A 25,153-nucleotide genomic window follows, 5' to 3' on the forward strand; every position below is an offset into this window, starting at 1 on the left:
GGCATGCCTGAGTAAGCCAAAACAACTAACTGGAGGAAAATGTAAGAACTAATAGTTGATAGGAGGATTTAGAGTAAGGAGCTATTATTCCTAGTGTCTATTATTTTATTTTTAAACCAAGATGAGCTTTGAAGAGGAACTTTTCTACTTTCTACAGAGTACACCCCAGGGTGTTAAAGGAGTTTCAAATTGACTGAGACTCATGAGATCGGTGTGTAGCCATTGGTGAATGACTTGCAAGAACTCTTCCAAAGGAAAGCCACACAACCCACTGCTTCCCACACTCCGCCTACTCGGGATTTTCAAGGGAAGAGCTGCAGAATGGCTGGATGTCAATATGCAGATGCTTATATGCAGAAGAATCTGAGCACAGTTGATGAACTTGCTGTCTTCTGGAGGTCCACATGAAGAGGCATCAAGCCTGAATTTCAGGAATGCCTCAAGGCATAGTTTGCAAGTTTAAGGGAGCATGGCTGGGCATATCCATCCCCTTCCTAACATCAGTGCCATTTGGCATGAGATTGTGTTGCCCTGGACTCTGCCTGTCTAAGCCATGGTAGGGGTCTCATACACCCCATCAAGCTCTTAGAGAGAGAATACCACTTAAATGATAGTTTAACATTAAATAAATTAGTAGAGTGCAAGACTCCTAAAGAGTTAAGCAGCTCAGCCTTCACTGAGCCAGGGAGGTACTGGAGGAAGTCAAGTCAGGTTACTTTTCTGAGAAGGTGGCTCTGTCAGAGAAAGTGTTAATCACTGTCTGTCACTGATACGTCAATTAACTCGCCTGGAATTAATGACTGGAGTGTCAGGCAGGAGGTGACTTTCGATGAACTTGACCTGTCTGCTGATACATTTCAGATGGGTTTCAGGTCCTAGTTCTCTTCAGAGATCCTCAGATGTCAGGCAGCTTCATGCCTTAAATTAAAATTGAGACTTAATTAAACACCACCAGCTCACGCAGGGAGGAACAGAGCCACAGATTCTATTTAGAATTGGTCGGAAGGGCAAGATGGACAGGGAAGGGCTGGAAGAGTAGGGACAACAACAAATGAACACACAAGCACAAGCCAGTATGAGGAATACAGATTTGGTCACGAGCCTAATTCCTCCCACCACTCAGTTCCTGATCATGACATTGGCCTTGGGTGGTCTAAAGAGTGCAGCTTCTTCCCAGGCTGCCTTCAGATATTGGGTCAATGGGCTTCACTTGGTGGAAGAGGAAGATTCTTGCTGGAAAACAAAATGTGCCACATAGAGAATAAAGGCCACACAGTGTGACCTGAAACTGCGGTCATCACATGAGGTCACAACACACAGTGGATCAACAGCTTTGCCTTCAGAACTCTTGGTAAGTACTTATTTTAGGACTGGCATTTGTTCAACTGAATTTGGGCAGGGGTGGCAATGCAGCATCAGGGAAGAAGGCATCTTCTATGTCAAGGGTGCCAACTGAATCTTGAACCTCTAAATCTCTACCTAGCAGTTTTCTGCCCCAGCTCTTGAATCTTTAATAATGTACGCCACAGCAAAATGAACACACTGTAACATTATTTAATGATGAGTTGAACTAGGCCATTGAAAATAATTGTGAATGCTGATTATTTTTGTTTTCCTTCTCTTGTTTCCCTTCTCTCTGCACCTGATTCTACTGGTTCTATGTGCCCTTATCAGTGTGGGGGTGGCTTTCCATCACCAAAGAAAGACCCAAGGATCAAGACTGAGCCTCCAATCTCATTGTCTCCTTTATTCTGGGGACCATTTGATCTTGGGTGGACTCTGGATCTTACCACCTGGTCACATGGAAATACCCTCGGAGAGGAAGAGAACATTTATCACCTTCCAGTAACAACATCTGGAGTCACTATAGTGGCTCCTGAATACATTCTCAAATACTTCACTTATTCTCTGTATGTGCTGGAGCATCTCCTGGTGGAGGGTTGGTAGGAAGGCAATGACCTCGATCTCCCCATTAACTTAGAAAGGCAGTTGTGGGTCCTGGAGCTATGACCTCCACAGACCCCCAAGGCAGACATTGCTGATGACCACAGTTCTCCTCCCCCAGATCATACCTTTATCTATATAGGTCTCTAGGCAATTTATTTTGATGAGTTTTCTTGTTGAGATAATATCAAGAATAATAGCTATTGATCTTAAGAAGAGTAACATCTTTCAAGCACTTACCCAGAGCCAAGGAGTTCACTAAATGCATTACCTACATTATCTGGTTTAATTCTCCTGTCAAATATGGAAGCTTAGCTGAGTAAATAATCTGCCAAAGGCTGCATCATTTACAAGTAACGAGTTGGTTTTCAGATCCAAGTGTATGTGATCCCAGAGTCATTCCTTGTTGCCACAATCAACTGCCCCTCCAGAGATCTATTTCTGTAATGATCAGTGTCCTTGCAACACAGGGATTTTCAAGTTTAGGTTAGAGGGTTCCTTCCCTGACAATGCTCTGTGCAGAGAGAAGGAGATGTGCCCACCCTGCCTTGCCCACCCATACCTCTCCCCTCCATCAGAGCAACTCCACTTTCATCTGTGGTATATTAGAGGTGCCTGCATAAGATTCAATTGCACAAGAGACGTTTGTTATTAAGAAGATTTTGGAACTCATTCCCTTGAAGTTAGGATGAAGGACCAACAGAGAGGCATAACATAAACAGAATCCTATTCTCCTCTATTCTGAGACAGTTTTCCAATTTCCAGCCAGAAGTCTGGTGTGGGAGGCAGGAGTCAATCATTTTGCCCCATTTTGCATGTCCCTTTTATCCATAATATCCCTACACAAAGACTGTATTCTGGGTTTGACACTTCCAACCTGCAGCCCAGCTTAATGCACCAAGAGATCTGTGTCCCATTGCAACATACAGGTTACAGAGGTTACAGTTAGACTCTCAACGTTGGTTTCCCTGATACCTATACTACACAGAAGGTCAAGGCTAAGAGCAGATGCATTCAGGACAGGCTCCCTGAATGTATCTGCTAATGCTTTAGCAGTTTATGAAACAAGATGAGAACACCAGCCATTACTTCAATCCCAGTGAACTGTATTTTCAACCGGATATTAAGGGCCCTCTTCCTTCCCATGTGTACTCAGACACCTCCATAGTGCTGTTCCACCTTTCTCTCTCCACTGCCCGTAATAAACACCAAGAATAAATGTGCGAGTCCCAAGAAGGCCACAAAGCCCACAGTCATGTGCTGTGAACTTGTCACTGCTTAGAAATACTAAGGTTTTGTTTAAATTTTCATGCAATTTAAAAAATTCTATCCCTTGATAGACCTGTGGTAGTTTTTTCAATGTAAAATGATGGGTTTTTCTCTGCAACCTTCTGATACAGTTGACATTAGAATGGCTTCAAGTACCCCTGGTATACTACCCTAAACTCCTGACTAGCTGAAGAAATATGCCTATAGGATGTAATTCAGATTTGCTTTTAATCCTCTGTCAGTTCAATGCTATAAAAATTCAAATATGGTGAAGCAGCCAGGCCCATATGCAGGACTCCTATCTGGTTCTACAATCAAAGACTTTCAAAACTAGATGTGAACTTGGGGAGCACTTTCCTTTACTTGTAAGGAAATTGAAGCCCACACAAATTATTTGACATTCTTAAGGTCACTTGGCTTGTTGCAATTTTCCTACCCTATAATCTCACTCTTATATTAGAAGTTATTTCCTGAAGAATGTTTGATCTTAAGGTCTTTGAGAATTCTCAGAATGAAAAGCAGCATTTGGCTAGGATGTTAGCATCTACACCATTAGGTAATATTCTAGGTTATGACAGGGACCATAGCATTCATAGTAGCTAAAAGTTACAACATTATGGGCATCAACATTTTCTAACATTGAAAGTCCAGGTTCCAGTAAACAAGACGATATTAGAAACATTGGCCAAATTTGAAAGTCTGAGATATTTCAAGTGCCCTTGAACTTGCGGATTTTCTTGTGAAAGACAAGAGGGATGGAGAGAGAACAAGAGGGGGAGTGAGAACTAGAGGGAGGGAGGGAGGGAAGGAGGGAAGGAGAAAGGGAGGAAGGCAGGGAAGGAGGAAAGGAGAGAGGAAAGAAGGAAGGAAGGGAGGGAGGGAGGCAGGGAGGAAGGAAGGGAGAGAGGGAGGGAGGAGAAGGGAAGGGAAGATAGAAAGAAAGAGATATTGAGAAAGGTCTGTGCCAGAAACCCCAAATAATAAGAATAGGAGATGAGCTCACAGAATATGGGTGACATGTAAATCCCATTATTTTTCTCAGTATAGAATTATAATCCTTTTGGTGTCAGAACTGAAGAAATGATATATTCAAAAGCTAAGCCTCTCTCAGTTAAATATGTAAAGCACATGTTTCCCTAGAGTTATTGACACCAAGATAACCCTAGAATTTACACCTTTTCTTTAATCAGTGGAGAATTATTCTAACACATTATGTTTGATCACTCTACACTATGGCCACATGTTCTTAAACGGATTGTGGTTCAACCTGAATTTATGTCCTCCACTACCCCCCCGCCCCCCGGATGTAGCAAAGAAGAAACATAAGGAAGAAGACATCACTCAGGGAATTCCTTTAGTCTGGGGACTAGGGTGAAGTCATCTTTTAACCTAAAAAATACTGTAGAAGTTATTTTTATTATCTTCTAATTCATATAGATTATATTATTCCTTAAGTCAACTTGTCCCAATCACGTCTACATTTTACCAGCAATATTTATTTGTTAAAAATTACCTATCCATTGAAGTCAATATTCTTATAGCTTTCAAACACACGCCTTGTTCAGTGCACTACTGAGGATATGAGTGTTATATAGACATAGCCTATCTTCTGAAGGAGCACATCGTCTTCAGGAATTATTGCTCAGTCTGATCTGAGGACAACCAGTGTCAGAACCACTCAGGGTGCTCTTTAAATTCTGATTCCCACTCCTGTCCATATATTCTGATCCAGGAGATCTGGGATCCCAGAAATCTACACTCATTAATATCACTTCAGATGATCCAGATACACAAGAAGCAATGATAAAGAAAACAGAATTTAGCAATGTGTGCATTATATTTTACTTAATCCTGCAAGCAATGCTAGAAGGTAAGTATTGCCATGTCAGCTTTAGAGATTATAAAACTGTTGCTGACAAAACAATCAGCCAGACACAGTAGCTCATGCTTGCAATCCCAGCACTTTGGGAGGCCAAGGCAGGTGGATCACTTGAAGTCAGGAGTTTGAGACCAGCATGGCCAACATGGCAAAATCATGTTTCTACTAAAAATACAAAAAAAAAAAAAAAAATTAGCCAGGTATAGTGGTGCATGCCTGTAATCTCAGCTACTTGGGAGGCTGAGGCAGGAGAATTGCTCGAACCCAGGTGGCAGAGGTTGCAGTGAGCCAAGATCGTGCCACTGCACTCTAGCCTAGACAACAAACAGAGTGAGACCTTGTCTCAAACAAACAAACAAAAAACAAAAACAAACAAACAAAACACATGAATTGCCCAAAGGCACCCAGCTGGAATACGGCAGTCCAAGATTCAAATTCAAGTGTGTTTCTAACTGTAAAAAACTGTAAAATATAGAAGAATGAAATTAAGTAAAACCCAGTGCCCAGGGAATCCCAAAGAAAGAGAAATTTCATTCTGCTTAGAAGACCCAGAAAAGAGTCATGAAGCTGATGAACCAGAGGTTCAAAAGCAAAGGCATGAAGTGGTAAAAGAACGGCTTAAGTACCTGTAGATAGACTAGCGTGCCCCAGAGGGAACATGTCATGGAGGAAACAGGCCTGGGAAGAAGGACTACATCAGATCCCAAAGGTTTTGAAGGCCACGGTGGAGACAGAGGGCCTGGTGGCCTGGTTTTATGTGAGGATACTAAAAGGTTGAGGAGGTGGAGGTCATAATCTGATTTGTGTTTCTGGGAATTGCTGTGGAAGCATTGTAAACAGTGGGATGCAGATGAGAAGAAAATCAAGGCAGAACAAGAAGTAAAGAGGTTCCTATGATAATCCAGGTTTCAGAAGATGGATCCCTGATTTTGAAAGTAGAGAAAATAAATGGTAAATGAATAATAATTGAAGTTATTCCTGATGTTTATTTTAAAAACAAAATGATTGCATTTAGATAATATATATAAATAGAAATTCTCATTTTTAATAAAGCAAAAGTCTAATTTAGATAAAATGAAGAATGAAAAATAAAGCCTAGTGGGTAATATATTCCAATGACTTTTCCATGTATGCTAATGCCTGATCCATACTGAATGTGGTAGCAATCCTGGAGAAAGAGACTTTATTAAAATGGCTGGGATTATTCAGACTCAAGCTCATTTCAAAATAAGAAGTTTGCCACGTCTTCCTCTGGTTTCATTTGGATGCCAAAGATTCTGAAATCCTATCCATTTAATTATTAAACACCTATAATTTCTAAAGTATAATGAGAGCTATGGGAAATCCAAATACTAATAAGACCTATGTTGATATGTGTCCTTAAGTAGGTCACAAACAAAAGGATTAAAAGTAGATTTACATCCAGAAGGCTCAAGTATAGATGACAATAATATCATTAGTTCCCCACTGGAAAATCTACAGATTGTCTCAGTAAATATATGTATTTTTAAATATACATTGATGATGATTAGGGTATCTGTGGCCTGACATATATACCTCCTCTGGTCATTCTGGGAAGAGGGGAAACCCTGGTGTCAGTATCATTATCCAATTTCTTCTTCATCTGCTGTGTAATCTCCAAGGAACAGGAACTGGGTCAGTATTGTTTTCTCTGCACTTGGCCTAACCTAGCACAGTTAGGTTAAACTGCCATCCTTCAGCTGCATTAGATAACGATAATGAGAAACACTGTTCCACACCATCAGGTCCATGTTAAACAGCAATGCCCGCTAAATCTCCAAGCCTATACCCCTCCGCAGTTCACATATTGGCTCTTCTGACTTTGTATGTGGCTTGTCCTTGTTTTCCAGGCCTTCTACAATTATCGTGTCCTGGAATTGCTTCAGATGCTGGTGACAGGAGGAGTAAGTTCTCAGCTGGAACAACATTTAGATAAGGATAAAGTCTATGGTGTGGCAGATAGCTGCACGACGCTCCTGTCTGGAAGAAACCGGTGTAAAATGGGGCTTCTGTCCTTACACCAAACCATTTTATCAGACGTTAACGTGAGTCTACTCTTCTCAGAATTCAGTTTTTCACTTCCTTTCCTCTCTGAGCTTCTGAAAATGGTCCAGGCTATTTGGGTTCATAGATGTCCCACAGCACAGAAATAATAACAATAAAAATAACAAAAAAAGAATACAAGTTTATATTATTCATAGAGTATTTTACAAATCACAGTGTGTTCATATGTTGTATTTATTTTTTATAATAATTATGAGAAGTAGATAACGCAGTTGTTATTATCCCCATCTTCTAGATAAATAACCCGAATCTACAGGGAGCATCAGAGAGACCTGGCAACTTTGTACCTTGACAAGGGTATTCATAATAATTATAACAGCTAATGTTTATTGAGTATTTTCTCTGTGCTTGTCTTTTTTAGTATTTTTTCCACTTAATCTGTCCATGGATTTATATGGTAGGCATTATTATTAATTCTGTTTAACAGATCAAAAAACTGGAGCTCAGAGAAGCAAGGACTTGCCAGAGACCACATTATCAATCAGTGTCAGAGCAGGGACCCAGCTATAGCAGTTTGACCCTGGGCCTGCCTACTCTCCCCATACTTAAAATGCTAAAGAAATCTGATAAGGTCAGCTGAAATCAGGCAGAAGACTTTTGTACATGGGTCTAAGAATCTGGCTGCACTATCCAGTGGAAAATGCTTGCATTTTCTTAGCCAAGGGAGCTGGTAAACAGTAGATTACAGCAAGGGAGAAGATAATAATTCTGGAAAATTCCAACAGGGCGTCCAGGCATTTGGGAATCACAGTAGGGTCTAGCCAAGAAATGAGAAATCTACGTGGTACCTTCTGGTTTGGTTTTCATTGGCATTGCATTCAGTTGTCCAGTGTTAACTGCTAGGGGCAGGCTTTTCCAAGGAAACATCTTTTGTTGATTCAGAGGACATTAGCAAAACCCCTGGGTAGAACACTATACCTGGTGCATGTCGATGTGTGCTGCCAAAAGGGGCAAGACCCATGTTCTGTGCATTAGCATTTCAGGTGTGAACCACATTCCAGAAGTTCCTTCGATGTAGTCTGGTCCTTTACATTTCCGTAGTCCTGGGTTGCTCACCTACAGGTAGACTTGTAAGTGTATATAAGCCCAGGAAACTATTGCTAGCAACTTCCTGTTGGCATCAAAGAGGATGGTAGACTTGTCCCCACTCCTCTCCCTCCTCTCTCCATTTATGCCATGTCCTCCCTTTGTTCTTTATCCTGAAGAATTACAGAACTGGATGGATTGATCTCTTTTGACCTTGCTGAGCCCATTTACTGCTGCAGGGGCTTGAAATTGTTGTCTATTCATAATGATCTTGTTGGGTATAGCCTGAGAATAAGGTCCAGATGAGTGTTTGGGACTGTGATCTGTTTTACAGTAGGATAAGATGACTCTCAAGAGGTCATTTAACATCTCAACTCATTATATATCTCAAAAGCTCCATTTTCCAATCCGTGGCTCATTGTTAATTCATAGTGGTTACCAGAATGGCAATGGTAATAAGGACAAGCACAACAGTATGTCACACCACACCCACCAGAAGCTCTTGAAAGAGCCAGAATGACAAAAACAATTGCTGGGATTAGAGTTTCAGAACTGATCATTCTCTTAATTACCTATCCACCTGGCAGTGCTGCCACAAAGATATTAGGAAATGACTTTCCAAGCTTCTACTACCAGGTAAAGCAAACGACACTCCAGTGAGTGCTTATAATTGCTTGATCAAAGTGCCCAGCAGACATATTTTTGTCTCTTCTCTCCCCAGCCAAGAAACACCTTTGGACAACTGTTCTGTGGCTCATTAGATCTGTTTGGAATCCTGTGTGTTGGCTTATACCGAATAATTGATGAAGAGGAGCTCAACCCAGAAAACAAAAGGGAAGTGTGCTAGATTAGAAAGCACCATCCACCCATTCAAGCATAAGAACCAAAACTACTTTATTCAATGTGAAAGAGAATTCCAGAGCTCAGGGTCCATAGTTGCAAGGAAGGGTGCATGGGAAATAAAGAACTATGTAAGAATAAGAAGGAATGGGTATAAACAAGAGGGACCTGAATAATTAGGGTCCAATTAATATTGGCCATGTAAGAAGAACGGAGTCTCTGTCCCCTAGTGAAAATTGAAATGTGGAGCTAGATTTTAAATCAGCTCATTTCAATTTTGTAACTTACTCCTCATCCATGTCTGTACAACTTTCTAAAGCTGAACGCCACTATCCACATTTGAAAGATGTACTTGTTTTCTGCTGGACTCATTGGGTAAATATTGATTGAGATCTACTTTGCTAGCCATGGTGCTTTTTACATATAAATCATGGGGGTGATATGTTCGACTTTCAATTTAAAGAAAGATCACTCTGACAGCCCTGAGTAAGACAGAAATGTATGTGGAGGGGAAAGGGAAAGGAGAGGTTACAGTCTAGAGACAACACAATCGTGTATGCCCAGACTAAGATCTTCACAGTGGGAATGGACAGGATTCAGTAGGGAAGTAGAAACTGAAAGGAATAGGGTGGAAATAGATCAATGGAACCTGTTCCAGGAGAAAGGAGAAGGAAGCCAAATTACTCAAAGTAGAGCGGTCTTGAATAGAAAATAACAGCAATGATATTTTTGGCCCACAGAAGAAAAGGAGGAAAAGAAGAGATGCCAAGGCAGATCTAGCTCTAGGTGAGGGCTGTGTTTATGGGAATTTTTATTTTGCACTAGGATTTCTCAGTGCACAGTCATTGCTGAGAGAAAGATGGAAGAAATATTATCAGGAGTTGAGAAAGGAGTCAATGTTTAGATTAACTGCTGGGAGGAGTGGAAGAGGAAGCTTATTGTGGATTTGTGAAGAAATCCTAGACCATACAGTAAAAGAAGAAAGATTGGAAATCTCAATGCATTGAATAGTGGATGTACTCAGAGTTAAGGGAGTGAGAGAGAAAGTATGATGAGAAGTTGTGGTCAGCAGTGATTTATTGAAATGTAACATTTTAGAAGTGGAACGATGTTAGGAATTAAAACAGCTAGGACATGGCCAGGAAAGTGGTTTGGAGGTAAAGATCACTGGGTACTGGAAGTCATAGCAATGTGTCTGAATGCTGGAGTTGTAAACCACATAGACACTGCAGGCATGTAAAAAGATAGCTGCACTAAAATTTGAAAGGAAGAGCATGTCAAGTGCCAAATGACAAAATAAGCGTGGAAGTCTACAGATGACTCTGATGGATGGGGAAGGAAGGTGCCATGGCTTTATAGCACCCACCACCAAGACAATGGGGGAGGACTGATGTTCTGGAAATAGCTCTCTCTCTCCCTCTCTGCCTGAACTCCACTCCTCCCCCAAACACCTCTGTATAGCCCTTGCAACATGATAACTGGGAAAATATACAGCTTATATTAATACTTGACCTCAGGGGGAAAATTGATATTTTTGTTTTAAACAGAATATGTCATCTTGTTCAGCATATTTTTTTTAAGAATAGAATTGAGGTTACAGAGGACTCAGTGGGAAAAAGATAAAAGTGATTTTATAAAAGGTCATTCAGTGAAGGAAGTTCAGTGGTACCTTGAGATCTATGCTAGGAAAGAGGTGATCATTTGAGGCACTAGTGAGGCAATGCGGGATGAAAGTCATACAAGACTACCCTGCCTCAATGTTCCCACATAAGCGCTGTTGCACTCATTACTTCAGCTCACATTTTTGGGCATTTGCTGTGTACCTGATGCTGTGTTAAGGCTTCTGGGTATTCTTTAGGGTTCATTGACATTCGCTATTTGCTTGCCAGTCAGGTTTCAAATGAAACTGTTTTTTTCTAATGCTTTTCTCCATTGGCCAGGCTACATTCTGTGTGAAAGTTGGTGGCATAAGCATTAGGTTAGAGTAGGTCTAAGTCAGGATGAAAATACCTGAAATATATGTCATCTTTCTGTTGACAAAGCTTGGCTATGAGGTCAGTATTGTGCCAGCTGAATTCATGAGCATAGTGTCTTTTAAAAGAAAATAGACCTGTTTTTAAGGCCATTAGACATCAATCAGTCCAAACCACAGTCTTCCCCCTCTTCCCACTGGAACAAAAGATGAGTGCAGCAAGGCCCAGAGAAGGAGGACACCATGCCCAGAGTCAGAAGTGGTTGGGTTCAGAGGCAGGGATGAAAGCCAGCCCCCTCATTCCTACTCTAGAACCTCTCCTCTTGCACTGTGCTACAGGAGTAAGTACTAAATAGATATTTACTATTAATCAGAAACCCATGAAGCAAAGCAAAACAAAAACGTTTCCTCTTTGTGCCCAGCAAAATGACCTCTTTATTTAGATCACTGCCTGTCACCACACTGGCCAGATGCAGAGGCTCAGCATTTATCTTTGACTTGTCTTACAGGTTTGTGATCACCCGGCCAGCCAATGAGTTCAAGCTGCTGCCCTCAGATCTTGTGTTTTGTGCCATACCCTTCAGCACTGCTTGTTATAAAAGGAATGAAGAGTTCTCATCGCAAAAGTCATATGAAATTATAAGTGAAGCATCACAGACAACAGAGACACATTCAGACACAAATTTTCCTCCCACCATTTATTCAGTTGATGAGACATTGTATTCACCAGTCTATCCTTACCAGTCAAGAACTAACTCTGTCTCTTCTGCTAAGCAAACAGCATGGAATCAGATTAGAACAAACAGTTCTATAACATCCCAGAAACCTTTAGGTGACAATGCAAAAGAAAATGGAAAGAAAATCTCAGATGAGATTTCTGATGAGGACCCCTTTGCATATTCAGAGCCACTATAGACCTGCCCATATTCTTCACGTGCTCTTAACTTGCTGCTTACAAATCATCTCCCGAGATACTAATTTTGAACAAAGAAAATAAAAATGGAAGCATGTCATTTTTCTGCCCATTGCTTAGTGGTTCATGAAGGCCACACTGTTTCAGATGAGACAAAAGTCTAATCCCACTGGATCTTGTGTGATAAATAAAGAAATATATGATCAATGCTTCTGTAAGGAAAGTTCATTGCTCCATTTCCCTTGAGTAGAAAATATGCTAATTTGCACTGCATTAAGGAAGTCCTCCAGTACTTGCTGGATTCCCCAGATGAGGAAATACAGGTAGTCAAGATAAAAATGAGAATTACTCAGACGTAGGAAAGAAGTAAAGAGACCCCCTTCAATCAAGAATCGTACATTTTATTTTATCCCAGAACAGGCAAAGAGTAAACTAGTGTATATTTCCTTCTTTCTCTCCCCATCGTATTTTTTGTTATTCCATTGTATTTTTTAAGATATTTAAAATATTTGTTTTTTATTTTATTTTATTTTATTATTATTATACTTTAAGTTCTAGGGTACATGTGGATAACATGCAGGTTTGTTACATATGTATACCTGTGCCATGTTGGCGTGCTGCACCGATCAACTCGTCAGCACCCATCAACTTGTCATTTACATCAGATATAACTCCCAATGCAATGCCTCCCCGCTTCCCGATCCCCGCTCCTTGTGATAGGCCCCAGTGTGTGATGTTCCCCTTCCCAAGTCCAAGTGATCTCATTGTTCAGTTCCCACCTATGAGTGAGAACATGCGGTGTTTGGTTCTCTGTTCTTGTGATAGTTTGCTGAGAATGATGGTTTCCAGCTGCATCCATGTCCCTACAAAGGACACAAACTCATCCTTTTTTATGGCTGCATAGTGTTCCGTGGTGTATATGTGCCACATTTTCTTAATCTAGTCTGTGACTGATGGACATTTGGGTTGATTCCAAGTCACTACTATTGTGAATAGTGCCGCAATAAACATACATGTGCATGTGTCTTTATAGCAGCATGATTTATAATCCTTTGGGTATATACCCAGTAATGGGATGGCTGGATCATATGGTACTTCTAGTTCTAGATCCTTGAGGAATCGCCATACTGTTTTCCATAATGGTTGAACTAGTTTACACTCCCACCAATGGTGTAAAAGTGTTCCTATTTCTCCACATCCTCTCCAGCACCTGCTGTTTCCTGACTTTTTAATGATTGCCATTCTAACTGGTGTGAGATGGTATCTCATTGTGGTTTTGATTTGCATTCCTCTGATGGCCAGTGATGATGAGCATTTTTTCATGTGTCTGTTGGCTGTATGAATGTCTTCTTTTGAGAAGTGTCTGTTCATATCCTTTGCCCACTTTTTGATGGGGTTGTTTGTTTTTTTCTTGTAAATTTGTTTGAGTTCTTTGTAGGTTCTGGATATTAGCCCTTTGTCAGATGAGTAGATTGCAAAAATTTTCTCCCATTCTGTAGGTTGCCTGTTCACTCTGATGGTAGTTTCTTTTGCCGTGCAGAAGCTCTTTAGTTTAATTAGATCCCATTTGTCAATTTTGGCTTTTGTTGCCGTTGCTTTTGGTGTTTTCGACATGAAGTCCTTGCCCATGCCTATGTCCTGAATGGTATTACCTAGGTTTTCTTCTAGGGTTTTTATGGTATTAGGTCTAACATTTAAGTCTCTAATCCATCTTGAATAAATTTTCGTATAAGGAGTAAGGAAAGGATCCAGTTTCAGCTTTCTACTTATGGCTAGCCAACTTTCCCAGCACCATTTATTTTTTTTATTTTTTTGTTTGTTTGTTTGTTTGTTTGTTTCTTCCTTTCCAACTATTATTTCTTTTGTTCTTTTTTTTTTTTTAATTTATTTATTATTATTAAACTTCAAGTTGTAGGGTACATGTGCACAACGTGCAGGTTTGCTACATATGTATACTTGTGCCATGTTGGTGTGCTGCACCCATCAACTCGTCATTTACATCAGGTATAACTCCCAATGCAATCCCTCCCCCCTCCCCCCTCCCCATGATAGGCCCCAGTGTGTGATGTTCCCCTTCCCGAGTCCAAGTGATCTCATTGTTCAGTTCCCACCTACGAGTGAGAACATGCAGTGTTTGGTTTTCTGTTCTTGTGATAGTTTGCTAAGAATGATGGTTTCCAGCTGCATCCATGTCCCTACAAAGGACACAAACTCATCCTTTTTTATGGCTGCATAGTATTCCATGGTGTATATGTGCCACATTTTCTTAATCCAATCTGTCACTGATGGACATTTGGGTTGATTCCAAGTCTTTGCTATTGTGAATAGTGCTGCAATAAACATACGTGTGCATGTGTCCTTATAGCAGCATAATTTATAATCCTTTGGGTATATACCCAGTAATGGGATGGCTGGGTCATATGGTACATCTAGTTCTAGATCCTTGAGGAATCGCCATACTGTTTTCCATAATGGTTGAACTAGTTTACAATCCCACCAACAGTGTAAAAGTGTTCCTATTTCTCCACATCCTCTCCAGCACCTGTTGTTTCCTGACTTTTGAATGATCGCCATTCTAACTGGTGTGAGATGGTATCTCATTGTGGTTTTGATTTGCATTTCTCTGATGGCCAGTGATGATGAGCATTTTTTCATGTGTCTGTTGGCTGTATGAATGTCTTCTTTTGAGAAATGTCTGTTCATATCCTTTGCCCACTTTTGGATGGGGTTGTTTGTTTTTTTCTTGTAAATTTGTTTGAGTTCTTTGTAGGTTCTGGATATTAGCCCTTTGTCAGATGAGTAGATTGCAAAAATTTTCTCCCATTCTGTAGGTTGCCTGTTCACTCTGATGGTAGTTTCTTTTGCTGTGCAGAAGCTCTTTAGTTTGATGAGATCCCATTTGTCAATTTTGGCTTTTGCTGCCGTTGCTTTTGGTGTTTTAGACATGAAGTCTTTGCCCATGCCTATGTCCTGAATGGTACTACCTAGGTTTTCCTCTAGGATTTTTATGGTATTAGGTCTAACATTTAAGTCTCTAATCCATCTTGAATTAATTTTCGTATAAGGAGTAAGGAAAGGATCCAGTTTCAGCTTTCTACTTATGGCTAGCCAGTTTTCCCAGCACCATTTATTAAATAGGGAATCCTTTCCCCATTTCTTGTTTCTCTCAGGTTTGTCAAAGATCAGATGGCTGTAGATGTGTGGTATTATTTCTGAGGACTCTGTTCTGTTCCATTGGTCTATATCTCTGTTTTGGTACCAGTACCATGCTGTTTTGGTGACTGTAGCCTTGTAGTATAGTTTGAAGTCAGGTAGCGTGATGCCTCCAGCTTTGTTCTTTTGACTTAGGATTGTCTTGGAGATGCGGGCTCTTTTTTGGTTCCATATGAACTTTAAAGCAGTTTTTTCCAATTCTGTGAAGAAGCTCATTGGTAGCTTGATGGGGATGGCATTGAATCTATAAATTACCTTGGGCAGTATGGCCATTTTCACGATATTGATTCTTCCTATCCATGAGCATGGTATGTTCTTCCATTTGTTTGTGTCCTCTTTGATTTCACTGAGCAGTGGTTTGTAGTTCTCCTTGAAGAGGTCCTTTACATCCCTTGTAAGTTGGATTCCTAGGTATTTTATTCTCTTTGAAGCAATTGTGAATGGAAGTTCATTCCTGATTTGGCTCTCTGTTTGACTGTCACTGGTGTATAAGAATGCTTGTGATTTTTGCACATTAATTTTGTATCCTGAGACTTTGCTGAAGTTGCTGATCAGCTTAAGGAGATTTTGGGCTGAGACAATGGGGTTTTCTAAATATACAATCATGTCGTCTGCAAACAGGGACAATTTGACTTCTTCTTTTCCTAACTGAATCCCCTTGATTTCTTTCTCTTGCCTGATTGCCCTAGCCAGAACTTCCAACACTATGTTGAATAGGAGTGGTGAGAGAGGGCATCCCTGTCTTGTGCCAGTTTTCAAAGGGAATTTTTCCAGTTTTTGCCCATTCAGTATGATATTGGCTGTGGGTTTGTCATAAATAGCTCTTATGATTTTGAGGTACGTTCCATCGATACCGAATTTATTGAGCGTTTTTAGCATGAAGGGCTGTTGAATTTTGTCAAAAGCCATTTCTGCATCTATTGAGATAATGATGTGGTTCTTGTCTTTGGTTCTGTTTATATGCTGGATTATGTTTATTGATTTGCGAATGTTGAACCAGCCTTGCATCCCAGGGATGAAGCCCACTTGATCATGGTGGATAAGCTTTTTGATGTGCTGCTGAATCCGGTTTGCCAGTAGTTTATTGAGGATTTTTGCATCGATGTTCATCAGGGATATTGGTCTAAAATTCTCTTTTTTTATTGTGTCTCTGCCAGGCTTTGGTATCAGGATGATGTTGGCCTCATAAAATGAGTTAGGGAGGATTCCCTCTTTTTCTATTGATTGGAATAGTTTCAGAAGGAATGGTACCAGCTCCTCCTTGTACCTCTGGTAGAATTCAGCTGTGAATCCATCTGGTCCTGGACTTTTTTTGGTTGGTAGGCTATTAATTATTGCCTCAATTTCAGAGCCTACTATTGGTCTATTCAGGGATTCAACTTCTTCCTGGTTTAGTCTTGGAAGAGTGTAAGTGTCCAGGAAATTATCCATTTCTTCTAGATTTTCCAGTTTATTTGCGTAGAGGTGTTTATAGTATTCTCTGATGGTAGTTTGTATTTCTGTGGGGTCGGTGGTGATATCCCCTTTATCATTTCTAATTGCGTCGATTTGATTCTTCTCTCTTTTCTTCTTTATTAGTCTTGCTAGTGGTCTGTCAATTTTGTTGATCTTTTCAAAAAACCAACTCCTGGATTCATTGATTTTTTGGAGGGTTTTTTATGTCTCTATCTCCTTCAGTTCTGCTCTGATCTTAGTTATTTCTTGCCTTCTGCTAGCTTTCGAATGTGTTTGCTCTTGCTTCTCTAGTTCTTTTAATTGCGATGTTAGAGTGTCAATTTTAGATCTTTCCTGCTTTCTCTTGTGGGCATTTAGTGCTATAAATTTCCCTCTACACACTGCTTTAAATGTGTCCCAGAGATTCTGGTATGTTGTATCTTTGTTCTCATTGGTTTCAAAGAACATCTTTATTTCTGCCTTCATTTCGTTATGTACCCAGTAGTCATTCAGGAGCAGGTTGTTCAGTTTCCATGTAGTTGAGCGGTTTTGATTGAGTTTCTTAGTCCTGAGTTCTCGTTTGATTGCACTGTGGTCTGAGAGACAGTTTGTTATAATTTCTGTTCTTGTACATTTGCTGAGGAGTGCTTTACTTCCGATTACGTGGTCAATTTTGGAGTAAGTACGATGTGGTGCTGAGAAGAATGTATATTCTGTTGATTTGGGGTGGAGAGTTCTATAGATGTCTATTAGGTCTGCTTGCTGCAGAGATGAGTTCAATTCCTGGATATCCTTGTTAACTTTCTGTCTCGTTGATCTGTCTAATGTTGACAGTGGAGTGTTGAAGTCTCCCATTATTATTGTATGGGAGTCTAAGTCTCTTTGTAAGTCTCTAAGGACTTGCTTTATGAATCTGGGTGCTCCTGTATTGGGTGCATATATATTTAGGATAGTTAGCTCTTCCTGTTGAATTGATCCCTTTACCATTATGTAATGGCCTTCTTTGTCTCTTTTGATCTTTGATGGTTTAAAGTCTGTTTTATCAGAGACTAGTATTGCAACCCCCGCTTTTTTGTGTTCTCCATTTGCTTGGTAAATCTTCCTCCATCCCTTTATTTTGAGCCTATGTATGTCTCTGCGTGTGAGATGGGTCTCCTGAATACAGCAGACTGATGGGTCTTGACTCTTTATCCAGTTTGCCAGTCTGTGTCTTTTAATTGGACCATTTAGTCCATTTACATTTAAGGTTAAGATTGTTATGTGTGAACTTGATCCTGCCATTATGATATTAACTGCTTATTTTGCTCGTTAGCTGATGCAGTTTCTTCCTAGCCTCGATGGTCTTTACATTTTGGCATGTTTTTGCAATGGCTGGTACCGGTTGTTCCTTTCCATGTTTAGTGCTTCCTTCAGGGTCTCTTGTAAGGCAGGCCTAGTGGTGACAAAATCTCTAAGCATTTGCTTATCTGTAAAGGATTTTATTTCTCCTTCACTTATGAAACTTAGTTTGGCTGGATATAAAATTCTGGGTTTAAAATTCTTTTCTTTAAGAATGTTGAATATTGGCCCCCACTCTCTTCTGGCTTGAAGAGTTTCTGCCGAGAGATCTGCTGTTAGTCTGATGGGCTTCCCTTTGTGGGTAACCCGACCTTTCTCTCTGGCTGCCCTTAAGATTTTTTCCTTCATTTCAACTTTGGTGAATCTGGCAATTATGTGTCTTGGAGTTGCTCTTCTCGAGGAGTATCTTTGTGGCGTTCTCTGTATTTCCTGGATTTGAATGTTGGCCTGCCCTACTAGGTTGGGGAAGTTCTCCTGGATGATATCCTGAAGAGTGTTTTCCAACTTGGTTCCATTTTACCCGTCACTTTCAGGCACCCCAATCAGACGTAGATTTGGTCTTTTTACATAATCCCATACTTCTTGCAGGCTTTGTTCATTTCTTTTTCTTCTTTTTTCTTTTGGTTTCTCTTCTCGCTTCATTTCATTCATTTGATCCTCCATCACTGACATTCTTTCTTCCAGTTGATCGAGACGGTTACTGAAGCTTGTGCATTTGTCACGTATTTCTCGTGCCATGGTTTTCGCCTTTTCATTTCGTTTGTGAGCTTCTCTGCATTAATTACTCTAGCCATCAATTCTTCCACTTTTTTTTCAAGATTTTTAGTTTCTTTGCGCTGGGTACGTAATTCCTCCTTTAGCTCTGAGAAATTTGATGGACTGAAGCCTTCTTCTCTCATCTCGTCGAAGTCATTCTCCGTCCAGCTTTGATCCGTTGCTGGCGATGAGCTGCGCTCCTTTGCCAGGGGAGATGCGCTCTTATTTTTTGAATTTCCAGCTTTTCTGCCCTGCTTTTTCCCCATCTTTGTGGTTTTATCTGCCTCTGGTCTTTGATGATGGTGATGTACTGATGGGGTTTTCCCAGCACCATTTATTAAATAGGGAATCTTTTCCCCATTTCTTGTTTTTCTGAGGTTTGTCAAAGATCAGATGGCTGTAGATGTGTGGTATTATTTCTGAGGACTCTGTTCTGTTCCATTGGTCTATATCTCTGTTTTGGTACCAGTACCATGATGTTTTGATTACTGTAGCCTTGTAGTATAGTTTGAAGTCAGGTAGCGTGATGCCTCCAGCTTTGTTCTTTTGACTTAGGACTGTCTTGGCAATGCGGGCTCTTTTTTGGTTCCATATGAACTTTAAAGCAGTTTTTTCCAATTCTGTGAAGAAACTCATTAGTAGCTTGATAGGGATGGCATTGAATCTATAAATTACCTTGGGCAGTATGGCCATTTTTACGATATTGATTCTTCCTATCCATGAGCGTGGTATGTTCTTCCATTTGTTTGTGTCTCTTTTATTTCACTGAGCAGTGGTTTGTAGTTCTCCTTGAAGAGGTCCTTTACATCCCTTGTAAGTTGGATTCCTAGGTGTTTTATTCTCTTTGAAGCAATTGTGAATGGAAGTTCATTCATGATTTGGCTCTCTGTTTGTCTGTTACTGGTGTATAAGAATGCTTGTGATTTTTGCACATTGATTTTGTATCCTGAGACTTTGCTGAAGTTTCTTATCAGCTTAAGGAGATTTTGGGCTAAGACAATGGGGTTTTCTAAATATACAATCATGTCATCTGCAAAGAGGGACAATTTGACTTCTTCTTTCCTAACTGAATACCCTTGATTTCTTTCTCTTGCCTGATTGCCCTAGCCAGAACTTCCAACACTATGTTGAATAGGAATGGTGAGTGCCCACTTGATCATGGTGGATAAGCTTTTGATGTGCTGCTAGATCCGGTTTGCCAGTATTTTATTGAGGATTTTTGCATCAATGTTCATCAGGCATATTGGTCTAAAATTCTCTTTTTTTGTTGTGTCTCTGCCAGGCTTTGGTATCAGGATGATGTTGGCCTCATAAAATGAGTTAGGGAGGATTCCCTCTTTTTCTATTGATTGGAATAGTTTCAGAAGGAATGGTACCAGCTCCTAGTTGTACCTCTGGTAGAATTCAGCTGTGAATCCATCTGGTCCTGGACTTTTTTTCGTTGGTAGGCTATTAATTATTGCCTCAATTTCAGAGTCTGCTATTGGTCTATTCAGGGATTCAGCTTCTTCCTGGTTTAGTCTTGGGAGAGTGTAAGTGTCCGGGAAATTATCCATTTCTTCTAGATGTTCTAGTTTATTTGCATAGAGGTGTTTATAGTATTCTCTGATGGTAGTTTGTATTTCTGTGGGGTCGGTGGTGATGTCCCCTTTATCATTTTTTATTGCGTCTATTTGATTCTTCTCTCTTTTCTTCTTTATTAGTCTTGCTATCGGTCTATCAATTTTGTTGATCTTTTCAAAAAACCAACTCCTGGATTCATTGATTTTTTGGAGGGTTTTTTTGTGTTTCTGTCTCCTTCAGTTCTGCTCTGATCTTAGTTATTTCTTGCCTTCTGCTAGCTTTCGAATGTGTTTGCTCTTGCTTCTCTAGTTCTTTTAATTGTGATGTTAGAGTGTCAATTTTAGATCTTTCCAGCTTTCTCTTGTGGGCATTTAGTGCTATAAATTTCCCTCTACACACTGCTTTAAATGTGTCCTAGAGATTCTGGTATGTTGTATCTTTGTTCTCATTGGTTTCAAAGAACATCTTTATTTCTGCCTTCATTTCGTTATGTACCCAGTAGTCATTCAGGAGCAGGTAGTTCAGTTTCCATGTAGTTGAGTGGTTTTGATTGAGTTTCTTAGTCCTGAGTTCTAGTTTGATTGCACTGTGGTCTGAGAGACAGTTTGTTATAATTTCTGTTCTTGTACATTTGCTGAGGAGTGCTTTACTTCCAATTATGTGGTCAGTTTTGGAATAAGTGTGATGTGGTGCTGAGAAGAATGTATATTCTGTTGATTTGGGGTGGAGAGTTCTGTAGATGTCTATTAGGTCTGCTTGCTGCAGAGAAGAGTTCAATTCCTGGATATCCTTGTTAACTTTCTGTCTCGTTGATCTGTCTAATGTTGACAGTGGGGTGTTGAAGTCTCCCATTATTATTGTATGGGAGTCTAAGTCTCTTTGTAAGTCTCTAAGGACTTGCTTTATGAATCTGGGTGCTCCTGTATTGGGTGCATATATATTTAGGATAGTTAACTCTTCCTGTTGAATTGATCCATTTACCATTATGTAATGGCCTTCTTTGTCTCTTTTGATCTTTGATGGTTTAAAGTCTGTTTTATCGGAGACTAGGATTGCAACCCCTGCTTTTTTGTGTTCTCCATTTGCTTGGTAGATCTTCCTCCAGCCCTTTATTTTGAGCCTATGTATGTCTCTGCATGTGAGATGGGTCTCCTGTATACAGCAAACTGATGAGTCTTGACTCTTTATCCAGTTTGCCAGTCTGTGTCTTTTAATTGGAGCATTTAGTCCATTTACATTTAAGGTTAAGATTGTTATGTGTGAACTTGATCCTGCCATTATGATTATTAACTGCTTATTTTGCTTGTTAGTTGATGCAGTTTCTTCCTAGCCTCGATGGTCTTTACATTTTGGCATGTTTTTTCAGTGGCTGGTACTGGTTGTTCTTTTCCATGTTTAGTGCTTCCTTCAGGGTCTCTTGTAAGGCAGGCCTGGTGGTGACAAAATCTCTAAGTATTTGCTTATCTGTAAAGGATTTTATTTCTCCTTCACTTATGAAACTTAGTTTGGCTGGATATGATATTCTAGGTTGAAAATTCTTTTCTTTAAGAATGTTGAATATTGGCCCCCACTCTCTTCTGGCTTGTAGAGTTTCTCCCGAGAGATCTGCTGTTAATCTGATGGGCTTCCCTTTGTGGGTAACCCAACCTTTCTCTCTGGCTGCCCTTAGGATTTTTTCCTTCATTTCAACTTTGGTGAATCTGGCAATTATGTGTCTTGGAGTTGCTCTTCTCAAGGAGTATCTTTGTGGCATTCTCTGTATTTTCTGAATTTGAATGTTGGCCTGCCCTACTAGGTTGGGGAAGTTCTCCTGGATGATATCCTGAAGAGTGTTTTCCAACTTGGTTCCATTTTCCCCCTCACTTTCAGGTACCCCAATCAGATGTAGATTTGGTCTTTTTACATAATCCCATACTTCTTGCAGGCTTTGTTCATTTCTTTTTCTTCTTTTTTCTTTAGGTTTCTCTTCTCGCTTCATTTCGTTCATTTGATCCTCAATCGCTGATACTCTTTCTTCCAGTTGATCGAGTCAGTTACTGAAGCTTGTGCATTTGTCATGCATTTCTCATGTCTTGGTTTTCATCTCTATCCATTCGTTTATGGCCGTCTCTGCATTAATTATTCTAGTTATCAATTCTTCCACTCTTTTTTCAAGATTTTTAGTTTCTTTGCGCTGGGTACGTAATTCCTCCTTTAGGAAAGAAGTTTGATGGACTGGAGCCTTCTTCTCTCATCTCATCAAAGTCATTCTCCGTCCAGCTTTGATCCATTGCTGGCGATGAGCTGCATTCCTTTGCAGGGGGAGATGCACTCTTGTTTTTTTGAATTTCCAGCTTTTCTGCTCTGCTTTTTCCCCATCTTTGTGGTTTTTGTCTGCCTCTCGTCTTTGATGATGATGACGTACTGATGGGGTTTTGGTGTAGGTGTCCTTCCTGTTTGTTAGTTTTCCTTCTAACAGTCAGGACCCTCAGCTGTAGGTCTGTTGGAGATCGCTTGAGGTCCACTCCAGACCCTGTTTGCCTGGGTATCAGCAGCAGAGACTGCAGAAGACAGAATATTGGTGAACAGCGAGTGTACCTGTCTGATTCTTGCTTTGGAAGCTTCCTCTCAGAGGTGTACTCCACCTTGTGAGGTGTGGGGTGTTGGTCTGCCCCTAGTGGGGAATGTCACCCAGTTAGGCTACTCAGGGGTCAGGGACCCACTTGAGCAGGCAGTCTCTGTTCCTTCTCAGATCTCAACCTCCATATTGGGAGATCCACTGCTCTCTTCCAAGCTGTCAGAAGAGTCATCTGCATCTGCAGAGATTTCTGCTGCTTTTTGTTGTTGTTGTTATTGTTTAGCTGTGCCCTGTCCCCAGAGGTGGAGTCTACAGAGACAGGCAGGCCTCCTTGAGCTGCTGTGAGCACCACCGAGTTCGAGCTTCCCAGTGACTTTGTTTACCTACTTAAGCCTCAGCAATGGCGGGCGCCCCTCCCCCAGCCTCGCTGCTGCCTTGCTGTGAGATCACAGACTGCTGTGCTAGCAATGAGGGAGGCTCTGTGGGCGTGGGACCCTCCCGGCCAGGTGTGGGATATAATTTCCTAGTGTGCCCGTTTGCTGAGACCCTTGGTAAAGCACAGTATTGGGGTGGGAGTTACCCGATTTTCCAGGTGTTGTTTGTCTCAGTTCCCCTGGCTAGAAAAAGGGATTCCCTTCCCCCTTGTGCTTCCCAGGTGAGGCGATGCCTCACCCTGCTTCAGCTCTCGCTGGTCGGGCTGCAGCAGCTGACCAGCACCAATTGTCCGGCACTCCTTAGTGAGATGAACCCAGTATCTCCATTGAAAATGCAGAAATCACCTGTCTTCTGTGTCACTCGCACTGGGAGCTGGAGACTGGAGCTGTTCCTATTTGGCCATCTTGCTCCGCCCCCATTCCATTGTATTTTTATTTCATTTCTTTTTATAGGAGGTAAGAAGCACCAGATGGGGACATGTGACTGTAATTGGAAAACAATTTGTCTATAAGACCTGGGCATATGGAACATAGTAGAGGTTTCATAAAAATGAATGTAGAGTATCCTGGGATGGGGTGCCTGAGTGAAATAAGATAGATTAAAGTATGTAACCTTCCAAAATCTCTAATTCAAGAACAGAGACATCATTGCATAAAAGGTCGGAAACCTTTCCCTATTTCATAATCCAAAACAAACCTATCCACTGCTCTATAAACCTTATCTTACAATTAAGTCATTTCACCTAGAGGTTACTCTTTACATTGTAAATAAAAGTTCAGGATATCTAGGATGTATTCAATCCCAATTGGTTGCCTTACAATGATGAAATTTGTAAGCAAGGTCCTTGCATTATCAATACAACACAGGTAGAAGGGGGGTCGGGGGAGAAAGAAAATAATTAACCATTTCTCATAAATTGTTTTACATAACATTTATAACATCCTTGACATTTTTAACAATATATTTGCTGATTTGGTATTATTGCTTCTGTTTTATAGGGCAAGAAACTATGTCGCAGATAGTGTTGCCAGATCAAACAAACATGTCCAGTTAAATATGAATTTCTGATAAAAGAACAAATAATATTTTTAGTATAAGCATGTCCAAATTATTCCATTCAGCTAGTAAGTGATTGAATCAACATCCAGACCTGGTTTATTTCACTCCAGCACTTGTAAACATTATACTTTGAAATATACTAATAAAGAAAGTAAAACAAACTAAAGAAACACAAAAATATCCATCCAGAGGAAATACAATTTTGCATCAGTTAAACTTTAGTTGTAAAGAAATCAACTCAATCTATGTGGAAAATAGAGTAATTGTAAGGAAATTTGTCAGGAACCAAGGAAATTCAAAAAAAATTTTTGAAGTCTACCAAAGTCATCTTCATCCTTCCCCCTTTTTCAGATAGACTTTGCTTTTCCATATATATGGCAAGATATATCTTCCTGCAATTCCAAATTTATAGGTAGAGTTCTAGGCATATCAAAGTTTTAACTGACTGTCTCTAAATCTCAATCCTAATTTTTAAAAGTATTTGATGGGCTCAGCTTTGGCCACTCCATTCCAACTATCAAGGGCTGAGGATGAGGGTGCCTCTGAATGAAGGACTGTGCTCAGGGAAGGGAGGAGGGTCCATGGCCTGGGATGAAGTGCCACCAGAATCTATTGCAAATACAGTATTAGTCCCTTTTCCCCATTTCCCTGGCCAGTCTGTATACATATCAGGTTTAGTAGAGACAATATGTTCCTGAGAAAGAAAGTATGGATTGGCCCTATGGATATTCAAAATCTAGTATTTTAGGGAAATGAGTACCGCAAATCTGGCTAAGGAAATATCTGTTGCAACTATGGCCAGTGTGTAAGTATTCATATTGTCAGCCTTGATAAAGGTAGTTGGCAGAGTACCCTGAAATTTATGTGCCA

At 40.4% G+C, this 25,153-nt stretch overlaps 1 protein-coding gene across 1 annotated transcript in view; it reads left to right on the forward strand.

The window, feature by feature from the left end:
- The window catches only part of KCNU1 (potassium calcium-activated channel subfamily U member 1), a 161,903-nt gene extending 149,973 nt beyond the window's left edge, over nucleotides 1-11,930 (forward strand). Inside the window, exons 25-27 of the mRNA XM_073018637.1 lie at nucleotides 6,964-7,158; nucleotides 8,925-9,043; nucleotides 11,525-11,930. Of these exons, the coding sequence (XP_072874738.1) occupies nucleotides 6,964-7,158; nucleotides 8,925-9,043; nucleotides 11,525-11,930 (720 nt within the window). The remainder of the gene's footprint in view (nucleotides 1-6,963; nucleotides 7,159-8,924; nucleotides 9,044-11,524) is intronic.
- Nucleotides 11,931-25,153: the final 13,223 nt, after the last annotated feature.

The sequence above is a fragment of the Chlorocebus sabaeus genome, chromosome 8 (genome assembly GCF_047675955.1).
Source record: "Chlorocebus sabaeus isolate Y175 chromosome 8, mChlSab1.0.hap1, whole genome shotgun sequence".
Taxonomy (NCBI): domain Eukaryota; kingdom Metazoa; phylum Chordata; class Mammalia; order Primates; family Cercopithecidae; genus Chlorocebus; species Chlorocebus sabaeus.